This window comes from Oryx dammah, unplaced genomic scaffold (genome assembly GCF_014754425.2).
Source record: "Oryx dammah isolate SB20612 unplaced genomic scaffold, SCBI_Odam_1.1 HiC_scaffold_19, whole genome shotgun sequence".
In the NCBI taxonomy this organism is placed as follows: Eukaryota; Metazoa; Chordata; class Mammalia; order Artiodactyla; family Bovidae; genus Oryx; species Oryx dammah.
The window spans coordinates 63,794,513-63,810,190 of record NW_024070203.1 but is presented as its reverse complement, the minus strand read 5'-3'; the positions used below and the strand labels follow the sequence as shown (position 1 = coordinate 63,810,190).

The 15,678-nt window shown below is 36.3% G+C and overlaps 1 protein-coding gene across 3 annotated transcripts in view; it reads right to left on the bottom strand.

Annotated features, from left to right (window-relative positions):
* Positions 1–15,678, bottom strand: part of LOC120878903 (CUB and sushi domain-containing protein 3-like) — a 1,427,768-nt gene that overhangs the window by 310,637 nt on the left and 1,101,453 nt on the right. For all 3 annotated transcript variants that reach the window (XM_040261811.1, XM_040261812.1, XM_040261813.1), the window contains 2 exons: positions 3,478–3,616; positions 766–953 (listed from right to left, as the gene is read on the bottom strand). In XM_040261811.1, coding sequence (XP_040117745.1) covers positions 766–953; positions 3,478–3,616 — 327 coding nt within the window. The remainder of the gene's footprint in view (positions 1–765; positions 954–3,477; positions 3,617–15,678) is intronic.

The window sequence follows — 15,678 nt, the reverse complement described above, 5'->3', positions numbered from 1 at the left end:
TATCTTATATTATCTTGATTTGAAAGATATCTTTCCTTTTCTCCTTTGCCATTATATAAGATATCTTATATTATCTTGATTTGAAAGATATCTTTCCTTTTCTCCTTTCACAGCTATTTGTAAGGCCTCATCAGACAACCATTTTGCTTTTTTGCATTTCTTTTTCTTAGAGATGGTCTTGATCCTTGTCTCCTGTACAGTGTCACTAACTTAGGTCCATAGTTCTTCAGGCACTCTGTCTATCAGATCCAATCCCTTGAATATATTTCTCACTTCCACTGTGTAATCATAAGGGATTTGATTTAGAGCATATTATATTCACCCTATTCTAAATGTTGACCTATTTAAATATTTTCAGATATTTTCTGAATCATAATTGTCAAAATATTCTGTGAATTGTATACTTTTGAATATTTTTATCAGTGAGAGTAGTCTCTGAATATTTGATATTCAAGTGAAACTTCAGCTTCCAAAAATGACTTTGTTTTTTAAGAAATATTTTGTGGTCTCAGGCAACTTCTGCAGTATCCTAATGGCTTATTTGTGTGATACATTTCCTTTGGTAGTAATTAAGAAATGCTAATTTCCTTCTCACTCATAGGAAAAGTCTACAGTGAGTGTTCTTTTGTGAGATGAATTGCAGGCAGTATGCTTTAAGAACTGCACGTATAACTAACCACTGACAATGGTCAATATGACATTATTCTCTTATATAAAATATTCACAATTTAAATCATGATGCTAAAATCAAATGTTCACATTTACCTTTATACTCTAAATGAAATCCAGTGTAACTAACAGATCCATCACTCCGAAAAGCCAAATGCATGTTATTTGAGCTGCTTTCTATCCTCTCCGGTAATTTGCTGTCTTGAAAACTTCCAATCAAGGGACTATTACTGTCTGGCCCATCATATATATAGAGGAAATCATAGTTTGGTTCTATGCTAAAACTAAAAGAAAAAGAAAGAAAGGAAGGAAGGAAGAAAAAAGTGGAATGGTTATTACTAAGGTTTTAAGCATAATAGTCCCATAGATTATATATTAATTCAATCATTATATTTAAAAATAACAGGTTCTGTCAAAATAAGTCAATTTAAAAATTCCTCTGGTAACAGCACACTGAATATGCATATAAACTCAGCACTGAAAAAAGAAAGAAGATATTTTGATATTTTCAAGTATTTCTAAGGTGGCATTATGTCTACAGGGAATACAAACGACTGTAAGGCAAACAGTTTGTAAGCTGATGAAGGATACATGATTTGCACTCAGAGTTTAGGTTCAAGACGCTTGTGTCCTTGTTAGCTACATATCCTTAAGTTACTTTATATCAGTAAAATGTGTAAGACATTAACTATATTTTAAAATTTTTCACCAGATATTTTGCATCTCTTTTTGGTTTGTCCGTGAATCTATTTGCCTTGAACTTCAAATTTTAAGAGCATTCTTGTTTTAAAACTGAACTCTAAAAAAGGTTGGAAAGATAAAATCTGCATTTAAATTACTCAAAGCATTGCACATTGTACTAGGTATTCTTTTCCTTTAAAGTAAATATATTTTCTTCTTTTAGAACTTAATGTAGGCAAATTGAGCCAATACACTCTTTACCAAAAGTAAACAGTGTGTAAATAAAGACATTTTAGCACATAAACTATTCAAATCAATATTTAAATGTTTAAATAATAAACTTGCCTTAACAACTATCAAAGTATGAGAATCATCCTATAATGATTGTAGAACCCACATACTTAGAAAACTGAAGACATAAATACAGTGATTATTTTTCCTAAAAACCTGGGAAGATAGTACATTCTATCTTTTACAAATAGTTTCATAAATATTAACTTTTTTTGTCAATAATCCTGTGGTATAAGGAAGAGATTATCATTTCCATTTTCCCAATGAGATCCTGCTATGTCAGTAGTCTCTCTGAGGTCACATAATCAATGATACAACAGTAAATCAACTTCTGCTCACACACTTCATGTAATACAACCTTCTACCACTCAGTTATTAACTAAAACAATTTTAAAGTAAATTAAACCCTGTATCATACATCCTGACATTTTTAATGTTTGTACTGCCATTTCCTCTACTGCAAAAATGAGAATAAAAGTATTTACTGCAGAAAATTGTCTTACAAGTGGGTCTTGGCATATAACCAACATTGCCATCAAGTGTTGCTTTGTTGTTACCATTATCAATGTACTACTACAAATTATAGAAATAAAAATTCCATATGTTTATACTTTTGAATTTTTCATGAATGTGAATTATCTTTTTTCTAGGTTTTTTGTTTAACCTGGGTTTCATATACCAGTTTCCTTTGTGGCTCAGCTGGTAAAGACTCTGCCAGAACTGCGGAAGACCTGGGTTTGATTCCTGGGTTGGGAAGATCCCCCAAGTCCACAGACTGTATAGTCCATGGGGCCGCAAAGAGTCAGACATGACTGAGTGACTTTCACTTTCATATATTAGAAAAAATGCTCAGCTTAAAAATTTACATAAAAACCAAGCAGCTGTGACATGCTAGCAGAAGGAATAGCTGTGTTACAAGAGCCAGCAGACTTTAGTCTTGGACACTAAAATTAGGAACATTTCTAGGTAGAAACTCTTTAAGTTGCTGACACCTAACATTCCCATTGAAATCTTAAGGAAAAGAATTAGGCCAGGGTTTGTGATACAGCTGTTTACTTCATGCCAGGAAACAGAGGCTCAAATAATATTATTATAAAATCATATAATATTACTCATTCAAATAATAACTTACCCAAGGTAACACAAATGACAGTAAAAAGCTGGAGATTAAACTCAGCAATTTCTTGGCCATACAAGAAGCTGCATCCTCCACTATGTCAGTACTAAGCTAACTTTTCAACTGATACTGCTAAACAATAAATGTAAATTTTGAATACTTCATGTAAAGTTCTATCAGAAGACAAATTCTGCTGAGAAATTACATGAAGATTACCCATCAAATTCTTGACAGTTGACTTAATGAGACCACCAGAAAGAATGGTACATGGTATATATATATCTTTCCAAGCCCAATAATGGTGCTGCACAGATACTTCAAAGACATTTTTGATGGCGCACATATGGGAGAAAACATTCCTCAAAATGCTGACCCAATCTTTAAGTTTAGGAAACATAGAATCTTTTGAAGCAGTGATGGTAAGTTCAGGGAGAGAGGAAAGGTTATGAAGAGATAATGTTTCATGAAAATCAATAAACTATTCAACTTTTAACATTTTTCCTCTATACTGGAAACTGGTAAGTGATGCATACTCATTAGCCTGCAGAACTACATTGGAATTATATAGAGATTTGTTAATTGTTTATTGCAAAATATTTGTATTCAAATTGGTAAAAAAAAAAAGCAAAATGTCATGTAAAAATAAATATTTCCTAGTGCAAATGCTAATGCAAAATAAGAAAAACAGTTTTAAGCTGTGGAAAGGAATAGGAACTCACCTGATAAATGCCAAGGAGATAACATAGTCTGCATTGACAGTGATGGTCCAGTCACAGTCCCTACTATGGGGATATGGATGAGGGAAGTTTGGTGAAAGAATAAATCCTGAAGATCCTGTTAAGTTGCCTCCACAGGGTGCTTTAATTTAAAACAAAAAAACAAAATCCCTTAAGTGATTAATAAAATTATCTATCAGTATTTAGAAAACACACATCTAAAAAAGTTTAGAGGTTTTTGTACAAATTCAATTTTTTATCGTACTGGATGCTTAAATAATGCATGATCTTTCAAGAAAGACCATCAAAATACTAAACACATACATAGAGCGAATTTAGCTCCTTTATTGGATTTGAAAGACAAGAAAAAGTTACATTTATACGTCTCTCCCTTGCTATTACTATTTTTGATTCTTATAAAAGAAACACATTAAGAGGAGTAAAAATGATTTCCTCATAATTACTAAGAAAAACTCTGAAGGTTACTGAGAAAAAAAGATAGAAACAAAACAAAGCAAAGCAAAATCTTTAATAATATGTGGGATAATAGAATATGAAGTATTTGGTTCGTTTTCAAATGTTCCTTGATACCTTTATTTACAGAAAAAGAGGCTTTGATAATAGTTAACATGTGAAGATGTATAACTGAGAACCAACATAACTTTATAATAAAACACTCCTAAATGAATGTTGGGCTTCCCTGGTGGCTCAGAAGTTAAAGTGTCTGCCTCCAATGCGGGAGACCTGGGTTCGATCCCTGGGTCGGGAAGATCCCCTGGAGAAGGAAATGGCAACCCACTCCAGTATTCTTGCCTGGAGAATCCCATGGATGGAGGAGCCTGGTAGGCTACAGTCCATGGGGTCGCAAAGAGTCAGACACAACTGAGCGACTTCACCTTCAAACTGAATGTTCGGACTTCCCTGGTAGCTTAGCTGGTAAAGAATCTGTCTGCAATGCAGGAGACCTGGGTTTGATCCCTGGGTCGGGAAGATCCACTGGGTGAGGGCATAACAACTCATTCCAGTATCCTTGCCTGGAGAGTCTGGATGGAGAGAGGAGCCTGACGGGCTAGAGTCCAGGGGGTTGCAAAGAGACACGTCTGAGTGACTAAGCACAGCACAGAACAAACTGAATGTTAGGATATTCTTAAATTCTAGTTGCCTGACTTGCTGATGAAAATGGACAGTTACTTCAGTTATTATTATGGCTTGACAAAGGTTTCTGTTAGACTTCAATGGAGAGGTTCAAAAAATTGTCAGAGAAATTCAGAGAATAGATTCTTTAGGGAGTTATTGTTAGAGCCTGCTAAACATAGCTTGATAAGAAAATAATATTTAAAGTTGGCAGCTTAGGAACTTAGAGCAATTGAGATATGGAGGGTCCTGGTGGTGGAGTGAGACAGTGTGGCTATAAACACACACGTGTGCACCTGAGAGAGAGTGACTGAGATGGAGACTGGGCTTCTCATGGTGTCATATGATTTCTCCTGCAAATATCATCATTCTCGTATCTAAGCTTTGAAGTCACAGTTTTTCTCAGGTAAATTTTATCATTGAGTTATAAGTTATACAGGATTCTTTGGACAGCACAAAACTGGTTTTCAAAGGAGAATTTTGAATCTGGCAACTTTGAGATTTTTGTTCTTTGCCTGAGCCTAAATATATAGTATCATTATTAGAATTTGATAATCTTTACCATCTAAATCAAAGAAAGGCAATGACAAAGAATGCTCAAAATACCAAACAATTGCACTCATCTCACATGCTTTCCTGCTGTTCAAGCTGGTTTTAGAAAAGGCAGAGGAACCAGAGATCAAATTGCCAAACTCCGCTGGATCATGGAAAAAGCAAGAGAGTTCCAGAAAAACATCTACTTCTGCTTTATTGACTACGCCAAAGCCTTTGACTGTGTGGATCACAATAAACTGTGGAAAATTCTGAAAGAGATGGGAATACCAGACCACCTAACCTGCCTCTTGAGAAATCTGTATGCAGGTCAGGAAGCAACAGTTAGAACTGGACATGGAACAACAGATTGGTTCCAAATAGGAAAAGGAGTGCGTCAAGGCTGTATATTGTCACCTTGCTTATTTAACTTATATGCAGAGTACATCATGAGAAACACTGGACTGGAAGAAACACAAGCTGGAATCAAGATTGCCAGGAGAAATCTCAATAACCTCAGATATGCAGATGACACCACCCTTATGGCAGAAAGTGAAGAGGAACTAAAAAGCCTCTTGATGAAAGTGGAAGAGGAGAGTGAAAAAGTTGGCTTCAAGCTCAACATTCAGAAAATGAAGATCATGGCATCCGGTCCCATCACTTCATGGGAAATAGATGGGGAAACAGTGGAAACAGTGGCAGACTTTATTTTTTGGGCTCCAGAATCACTGCAGATGGTGACTGCAGCCATGAAATTAAAAGACGCTTACTCCTTGGAAGAAAAGTTATGACCAACCTAGATAGCATATTCAAAAGCAGAGACATTACTTTGCTGACTAAGGTCCGTCTAGTCAAGGCTATGGTTTTTCCTGTGGTCATGTATGGATGTGAGAGTTGGACTGTGAAGAAGACTGAGTGCCGAAGAATTGATGCTTTTGAACTGTGGTGTTGGAGAAGACTCTTGAGAGTCCCTTGGACTGCAAGGAGATCCAACCAGTCCATCTTAAAGGAGATCAGTCCTGGGTGTTCTTTGGAAGGAATGATGCTAAAGCTGAAACTCCAGTACTTTGGCCACCTCATGCGAAGAGTTGACTCACTAGAAAAGACTCTGCTGCTGAGAGGGATTGGGGGCAGGAGGAGAAGGGGACGACAGAGGATGAGATGGCTGGATGGCATCACTGACTCGATGGACGTGAGTCTGAGTGAACTCCAGGAGTTGGTGATGGACAGGGAGGCCTGGCGTGCTGCAATTTATGGGGTCACAAAGAGTCAGACATGACTGAGCGACTGAACCAAACCGAACCGAACTGAACTGAACCATCTAAATAATGGGTGCCTGCTATTTCATTTCCCTATGAGCTTCTGCAACCGTGGCCTCAGTGTCACTGTAACAGATGACCTACTCTACCTAGAATATTTATTTGCTTAGCCTTATTTACCCTATCACCTGTATGTTTTGTGGTATCATATCAAATGATTAAACAGACTATCTCAACTTTCTCTAGATCTCCTTTTTCAAACTTTAATGCTCCCTGAGTATTTTTCTCTACAATTAGAGGGTAATGAGTCCCTCCTGTTAATCAGGCTGCTACTGCTGCTGCTAAGTCGCTTCAGTTGTGTCCAACTCTGTGCGACCCCAGAGATGCCAGCCCACCAGGCTCCCCCATCCCTGGGACTCTCCAGGCAAGAACACTGTAGTGGGTTGCCATTGCCTCCTCCACTGCATGAGAGTGAAAAAAGAAAGTGAAGTCACTCAGTCATGTCTGACTCTTAGCAACCCCATGGACCGCAGCCTACCAGGCTCCTCCATCCATGGGATTTTCGAGGCAAGAGTACTGGAGTGGGTTGCCATTGCCTTCTCCATGTTAATCAGGATAACACCCTAAATTTGGTCACACAGTTTCTCTTTTTGAGAATTATGTTCATTCATCTCCTTTATTCTCTGGCTTCTTCCTGTTGTCCACAGGTACTCAAGTCTCTTTAATCCTAAAAATAAAACAAAGCTCCCTCTAACCTATTTCCTTTCACTTTTTTTTTTTTTTTAGCTGAAAATGTTGAATTTTACCTAATGGTTAAGAAATCCCCTTATCCTTCTGTGTTTGGTTATATGGACTCACAGTGAATAACCCCTCTTTACCATCCAACTATATAAGATTCACTTATTTTAGATAAAACCTCCTAAATAAGCCCCCTCAGTTTTCTGTGACAAAACCAGGCACAGACCTTGTAAACTCCCTTTCTTTGACTCAAATGATTAGTTGAATTGCTTGTATTCACAGATCAATCACAATAAACTGCATGCAACCAAACTTTGCTCAAGCTTCTCTCCTTTCTCTAGGTTCTTGGACTCTGGTCCTCCCTCAGCCTTGAGCTGGCACACAACCTAAAAACAGGCTGGACCCAGAGAACAACATTCTGGGTCAGCCTTTCAACTCACTTCCACACCTTGCTCTTTTTCACCTTGTGTACTCTTTTCTATAAGAGAAAAATCCCTTTTTCCTGATTCTTCAGATGCTTGCAGATGTGACTGTCACATGTTTTCCTATTGCAGTAGTCTGTCCCTGCCCCCATCCTGTAATAACCCTTTTTAGCTTTTAAATGATCACCACAATGAATTGGGTGAACATCTGTCTTATCATAGAGATACAAAATTAAAGAAAAAATTTAAAATTCTTGTGATGACAACTCTTAAGATTTACTCTAACAATTTTTATATATTCATATAAGATACAGTTGTGTTTCATATCATATTATACATTATATCACCAGTACATTTATTGGCTGGATAGCTAAATATCTTGTACTTTTTAACCATCTTCATACAAGTAGCTTCCCCAAATCCCTGACTCTGGTAACCACAAATCTGATCACTTTTTCTATGAGTTTGTTTGGTTTTGAATTACAATAGACCTACAACACTCTATTAGTTCTTGGTATATAACATAGTGATTTGTTATTGCTATATATTACAATGGTAAAATTCTATAATAATTCATATTTAATAAAATTATCTCCTTAATTATTTTGAATTTATTTATTTTCATTTTACAACTAAGCCTTCTGAAAAAGAGTCTAATCTCATTCTCTTTCATCACATATATACCTATAGGCAGACTAACATAATTAGCAAAGAATGTCACATTGGAGAAAAAAATATATGGTTTCTTATTTCTCAAAGAAAAGCACCAAAGTATTTATCCTGAGAAAACTTAAGTCAGGCACACCCATGGCGGACTCATGTCAATGTATGGCAAAACCAATACAGTATTGTAAAGTAAAAAATAAAATAAAATAAAAGCCAGCATGAAAAAAAAAGAATTTTTTCATTTTAAGTTATAGAGAGACAATAATCTTTTAATTGCTTAGGGATTCTCGATGTCTTTATTTGTTCCTCCCCACTTCTCATTCTCTCTCCAGCCATTGTTATTTCTCTTAGCGCCCTTGCCTCCAACACAAACCCTTCTTAGCTAACCCTCAAATGACTTTTGTGCTGACAATAAAGATGCAATTTCTGCCTTTATCTTTCTCTTCATATCTGTAATCATCCTTAACTGTTGACTTTCACCTTAAATTCATTTTCCTTTTGGAATTTCACTTTTTTCTTTTGATGTCTTTGTACAGACCTCAGTTTTATTGGCAAGCACCGCTTTCACTTCATCTTATAATTTTGGTAATTTTCCTGAATTACTTCCATAAGCATCTCTAATTTACACTCTATTACATTCTTCCCATTCAGTTCAGTCAGTCAGTTCAGTCACTCAGTCGTGTCCGACTCTTTGCAACCCTATGAATCACAGCACACCAGGCCTCCCTGTCTTTCACCAACTCCCGGAGTTTACTCAAACTCATGTCCATTGAGTCGGTGATGCCATCCAGCCATCTCATCCTCTGTCGTCCCCTTCTCCTCCTGCCCCCAATCCCTCCCAGCATCAGTCTTTTCCAGTGAGTCAACTCTTCACATGAGGTGGCCAAAGCATTGGAGTTTCAGCTTTAGCATCAGTCCTTCCAACAAACACCTAGGACTGATCTCCTTCAGAATGGACTGGTTGGATCTCCCTGCAGGCCAAGGGACTCTCAAGAGTCTTCTCCAACACCACAGTTCAAAAGCATCAATTCTTTAGTGCTCAGCTTTCTTCACAGTCCAACTCTCACATCCATACATGACCACAGGAAAAACCATAGCCTTGACTAGATGGACCTTTGTTGGCAAAGTAATGTCTCTGCTTTTGAATATGCTATCTAGGTTGGTCATAACTTTCCTTCCAAGGAGTAAGTGTCTTCTAATTCCATATCCAAATTGTTACTTTACCTTCCATTTATATACTGATAACTCCTTTTTCTTATCATCTCCAGCAGATTTCTCTAATTAATAGTAACCATATCCCCAAGTGCTTACTGATTATCTCTACCTGAGAGCCTATGGGTACATCAAACACAGAATATCCAATATACCCAAACCTTAACTCAAATTTCTCCTATATTCCTAGGTTGTTTGATTATTATCCATCCACATATATCCCCAAGCTAGGGCCCAAGATTCTTTCTTTTCTTCACTGCCCCTTTGACTCCAGTCTATCAGTAAGCACTACCAAGACACCATTTCATAGTTCTTCATAGATATTTTCACTCTATCTTTTCTTCTCTAATACCACATTTTTAGATCTGACTCTTAAATGCCTCCAGAATTATTGCATTTTTTGGTTTGTTTTTCATGCCTCTAGTATAATCTAGCATAGTCGGACATGACTAAGTGATTTGAGGACACACACAGTATAATCTATTTCCTCTAATACATCTTCCCAGTAAAAATATCTAATCATATTATGTGCTCAGTCTCTTCAGTTGTGTCTGAGTCTTTGTGACCCTATGGGTTACAGCCTGCCAGGATCCTCTATCCATGGGGTTTTCCAGGCAAGAGTACTGGAGTGGGTTGCCATGCCCTCTTCCAGGGGATCTTCTCCACCGAGGGACTGAACCCACGTCTCCTGCACTGCAGATGGATTCTTTACTGCTGAGCCACTGGGGAAGCCCAATCAGATTATACCCATGCATAAAATTCTGCTGTTATTTCACACTGCCTAAAAGATAATGCCCCGACTCCAGTACAGCTTTCATGTCTTAACCCTTGCAATCTTTCCATTTACATCAACCACCAATCTAGACACGTAATTTACACTCAAATAATTATTTAGTTGTTCCTTGTATTAACATGCCTTTATGCATCCTAGTTGTTTTTCTTGAAATGTCTGTTACCCTTCTACATCTATGTAACTCTTTCTTATGTCTCAAGATTCATCACTGCCTCCAGGGAGTTTCCAGTGGTAATGAATCCTCCTGCCAATGCAGGAGACTCAAAAGACATGGGTTCCATCCCTGGGTCAAGAAGATTCCCTGGAGAAGGAAATGGCAATCCACTCCAGTATTCTTGCCTGGAAAATCCCATGTACAGAGGTGCCTGGCCACTACAGTCTGTGGGGTCACAAAGAGTCAGAAATAACAGAGTGACTGAGCACACACCAGGGAGTCTTCCTAGAAATTTTCAGCCTGGGCTTTATGGCAGCTCTCTCCAGAACAAGCTGGTATCCATAGCAACGTTTGCCTATCTCTATCACTTTCCTTACTATATTATATTTAAATATTCCTTTCAGGTGTCTGCAATCATCTTTAATCCATAACCTAAAAACTGTCTTATATGTTATTTTCTATATGAGATTTAGCATATATGACACATTCTATAAATGTTGCTGAATTGCTATTGGCTCCTTGCATTCATTCCTTGTGAAGATTAATGATGACTAGATTGAATGACAACCTAATTTGTAGCTATATGCTTTGATAAAAATAATGGCATATTTTGTCTTTGGAACTTTTGAAATCAAATGTGAATTCGGAAAGTATTAGAAAAATATGTCTAATAGCAAATGCATATATGTATGAATTAAGGCAAGAATATCTTTGTGTTTTCTTTCATATTCTAAGAAAGTGGTGTTATTTGTAATTTGGGGGGACTGTGGTAGCAATTTTATTGGTTTGTTTCAGTTTTATTTTCACAGGAAATACTGGTCTTTTATCATTAGCAATTTTATGTACATTACACATCTACATTTCCATTTATAGTGTATATTCTTTATCACATAGGATATAGGAAAATCCATTATATGTATTTTAAGTATCTTACTGAATATATTTTGTGACTATACTACTATTTGATCATAAAGTCTTTTAAAATTCTTTTGATTCAATTATTTAAATTACTTATTGAGGTTTTCCTGATAAATTTCATTGCTGCAGTAGATTCTGAAAATCTGTGAAAATCTTTGAGACAAGCAGAGACATTATCTGACGTTTGTATAAATCCCAAACAAATCAACAATAAAGAAAATTATCTTTGGTTTAAATATATAAAACTTTAAATAACATTTGGAAAATACATTTTTATTTTTACGTATCTAATCATAAAGCACCAAATATAAGATTCTCTTTAAAGCAAATACATTAATGAATTAAAATTTTATTTAGGTTCCATGGAATTCTGATATTAATGAATTGTTCTGAGTGTAGTTTCTATGAGACAGTTATATGGGCAACTATTGATAATGATTTTACAATATTATTATTTTTTCTCCCCAATTCAGTTTTATTTGTGTCTACTCTTTTTCTCAGCAGTCCACCCACACTAATGTTTTTGCTATTTACCTTCATGTTGAGTATTGTTACTTTCTCTCTGGCAATGTCAAAGTAATATTCACACTGTCAATTTTATTGGAATGAATTCTATTAACTCTTTTAAAGATGACTGTCCTTCTGTTTGGTATTTGCTATAAGGCTGACTACTTCTACATGCAAGCAAAATGCTTTATGCTCCATGGTCTGACACATAGACTTATGAAGTTTCTAAAAAGTTGAAGGTTTAATCTTTGGCATAGTTTTCCAATCATGGACTAATTTCTTATCAGTTTTGGAGATCAAGCTTTCTGCAGCCTTAGCAATTTTTCAGACTTTTTTTTTTTTTAGGTTATTTTCTTCAGAGAAGCTCTAATGTATATCCTCTCCTCATGTGATCTTCTCCTATAAAAAAAATAATACACAGCACCAAAATCCTTATAAAAAATTCCCCAAACCTGCTACATTTAGGTAAAATTTAGTGTTCAACATGTTTTTCCTAAAATTATTACCTGCTGACTAAAGTCTTGTCTACAAATGGAATTTTATAACAGCCTATTTAGTCTTTTATGCTTCATATTTTTGTGTTTTTTTAGAATTTCAGTATAAAGCTGTTCAATATTTCAGAATTCTCAACATAACATTTGATATACTATAGCCTTTCTAATAATTATAATAAATAGCACCCATTTAATAGGTGTAGAAATCACAATAAATCAAAAAGTCCAAGTAAGTTTCTGAAGTTCTGTCATTTTCTCTTTACACAGATGCCCTTTACAAGATGCTCAGTTAGATTCCAATTAGTTGGAATGTGGTATTTTTGTTTAATTGGCATTTTTTAGGTAATCTGTGTAGTAAACAAATAAATGAACATTTCACTGTTTCAGTCTTTCCTTTGAAAGCATTTTTTCCTTGTATTTTTTGTCTGCATTTATGAGTGAAGTTATAATAAAATGCAAAGTAATAGATGTTTGATGATTTAGAATCTTTCAGTGATACAAGCATAGTGAACAACATAGGTATAAATGGAAATAATAAACTGTAAAGGGAAATATGGCTAAATCTTAACTGGCTCAAAGTATGCACTCATTTTGTGCATTTTTTCAGCCTCTTTAATAAACTTTGTCATTATCATCTGCCACATTTTCTACAGAAGTCTAGAAATACCTAGAAGTCAAACCCTGGCTGGTTTGAGTCTTTAGATATGTTTCATTTTCCATATTGAGTGCTTTTTATTAAATCCAGACTATAAAATGCAAAATATGTGAGATGAAAGTCCAGAGTGTTTAGTTTTCACTTTAGTAGGAGTAGGTTCACAAACACAGAGAACTCTTCTATATTATTTTAATGCTAAATCCTCAATGCCTATAGCAATGTGTAGAACACACTAATGAAATTGAGTTTCCATCTCATGCATAAGAAATATAAAATGAATAACATAAATCGAATAATTGAGTGCTTAAGTACTAAACACTCTTTTCCTATTGTCATGTGACTCTGTAAAATAATTAGTGAAAATGTATTTATGAGTTAGATATAAATTTACAAAAATAAGTATTTCTCTCCTAAATGTGCTAAATTTCATTCTAGAAGAAATACAATGAACAAGAAATGGAATCTTCTCTCTAGTTGCTTACAGTATACCAAAGGAAAGGATATGCATATAAATAAAGTTTTGAATAGACAGTACAAACTTTGGTCAAAATGTATTATATATTCTAGATGACACCAATTTAAAAACACTTGAAACACGGGTTTGAGATTGAATTAGTTGAATGTAAGAACCTTAATGATGAGATCTATTATTGTTAAGATTATATAGCATATTTTCTCACTATTTTCACTCCAAAGGTGGTATAAAGTTTTTCTCACACTTGGTAAAGAAATAATGTATGTCTTCATTTTCAAGAGTCTAACTTGGATATTCAAGAACAGGGCATGTAAATAAAGGACAGAGAGTTGGAACTATGAACCAAGTGGTTGCAGTTCAGTTCAGTTCAGTTCAGCTCAGTTGCTCAGTTGTGTCTGACTCTTTGCAACCCCATGAACTGCAGCATGCCAGCCCTCCATGTTCATGACCATCTCCTGGAGTTCACGCAAATTCACATCCATGGAGTCAGTGATGCCATTCAGCCATCTCACCCTCTGTCGTTCCCTTCTCCTCCTGCCCCCAATCCCTCCCAGCATCAGAGTCTTTTCCAATGAGTCAACTCTTCTCATGAGGTGGCCATAGTATTGGTGTTTCAGCTTTAACATCAGTCCTTCCAAAGAACATATAGGACTGATCTCTTTTAGAATGAACTGATTGGATCTCCTTGCAGTCCAAGGGACTCTCAAGAGTCTTCTCCAACACCACAGTTCAAAAGCACCAATTCTTCGGCACTCAGCTTTCTTCACAGTCCAACTCTCATATCCATACATGACCACTGGGAAAACCATAGCCTTGACTAGATGGACCTTTGTTGGCAAAGGAACGTCTCTGCTTTTGAACATGCTGTCTACGTTGGTCCTAACTTTCCTTCCAAGGAGTAAGTGTCTTTTAATTTCATGGCTACAATCACCATCTACAGTGATTTTGGAGCCCCCAAAAATAAAGTCTGGCACTGTTTCCACTGTTTCCCCATCTATTTCCCATGAAGTGATGGGACCAGATATGATCTTAGTTTTCTGAATGTTGAGCTTGAAGCCAACTTTTTCACTCTCCTCTTTCACTTTCATCAAGAGGCTTTTTAGTTTCTCTTCACTTTCTGCCATAAGGGTAGTGTCATCTGCATATCTGAGGTTATTGATATTTTACCTGGGAATCTTGATTCCAGCTTGTGATTCATCCAGCCCAGGATTTCTCATGATGTACTCTGCATATAAGTTAAATAAGCAGGGTGACAATATACAGGCTTGATGTACTCCTTTCCTAATTTGGAACCAGGCTGTTGTTCCACGTCCAGTTCTAACTGTTGCTTCCTGACCTGCATACAGATTTCTCAGGAGGCAGGTCAGGTGGTCTGGTATTCCAATCTCTTTCAGAATTTTCCAGTTTATTGTGATCCACACAGTCAAAGGCTTTGGCATAGTCAATAAAGCAAAAGTAGATGTTTTTGTGGAACTATCTTCCTTTTTCCATGATCCAGCGGAGTTTGGCAATTTGATCTCTGGTTCCTCTGCCTTTTCTAAAATCAGCTTGAACATCTGCAAGTTCATGGTTCACGTATTGCTGAAGCATTCTGGAGAATTTTGAGCATTACTTTACTAGCATGTGAGATGAGTGCAATTGTGTGGTAGTTTGAGCATTCTTTGGCATTGCCTTTCTTTGGGATTGGAATGAAAACTGAACTTTTCCAGTTATGTGGCCACTGCTGAGTTTTCCCAATTTGCTGGCATATTGAGTGCAGCACTTTCACAGCATCATCTTTCAGGATTTGAAATAGCTCAACTGGAATTCCATCACCTCCACTAGCTTTGTTTGTAGTGATGCTTCCTAAGGCCCACTTGACTTCACATTCCAGGATGTCTGGCTCTAGGTGAGTGATCACACCATCATGATTATCTGGGTCGTTAAGATCTTTTTTGTACAGTTCTTCTGTGTTTTCTTGCCACCTCTTCTTAATATCTTCTGCTTCTGTTAGGTCCATACCATTTCTGTCCTTTATTGAGCCCATCTTTGCATGAAATGTTCCCTTGGTATCTCTAATTTTCTTGAAGAGATCTCTAGTCTTTCCCATTCTGTTTTCCTCTATTTCTTTGCATTGATCTCTGAAGAAGGCTTTCTTATCTCTCCTTGCTATTCTTTGGAATTCTGCCTTCAGATGCTTATATTTTTCCTTTTCTCCTTGGCTTTTCACTTCTCTTCTTTTCACAGCTATTTGTAAGGCTTCCCCA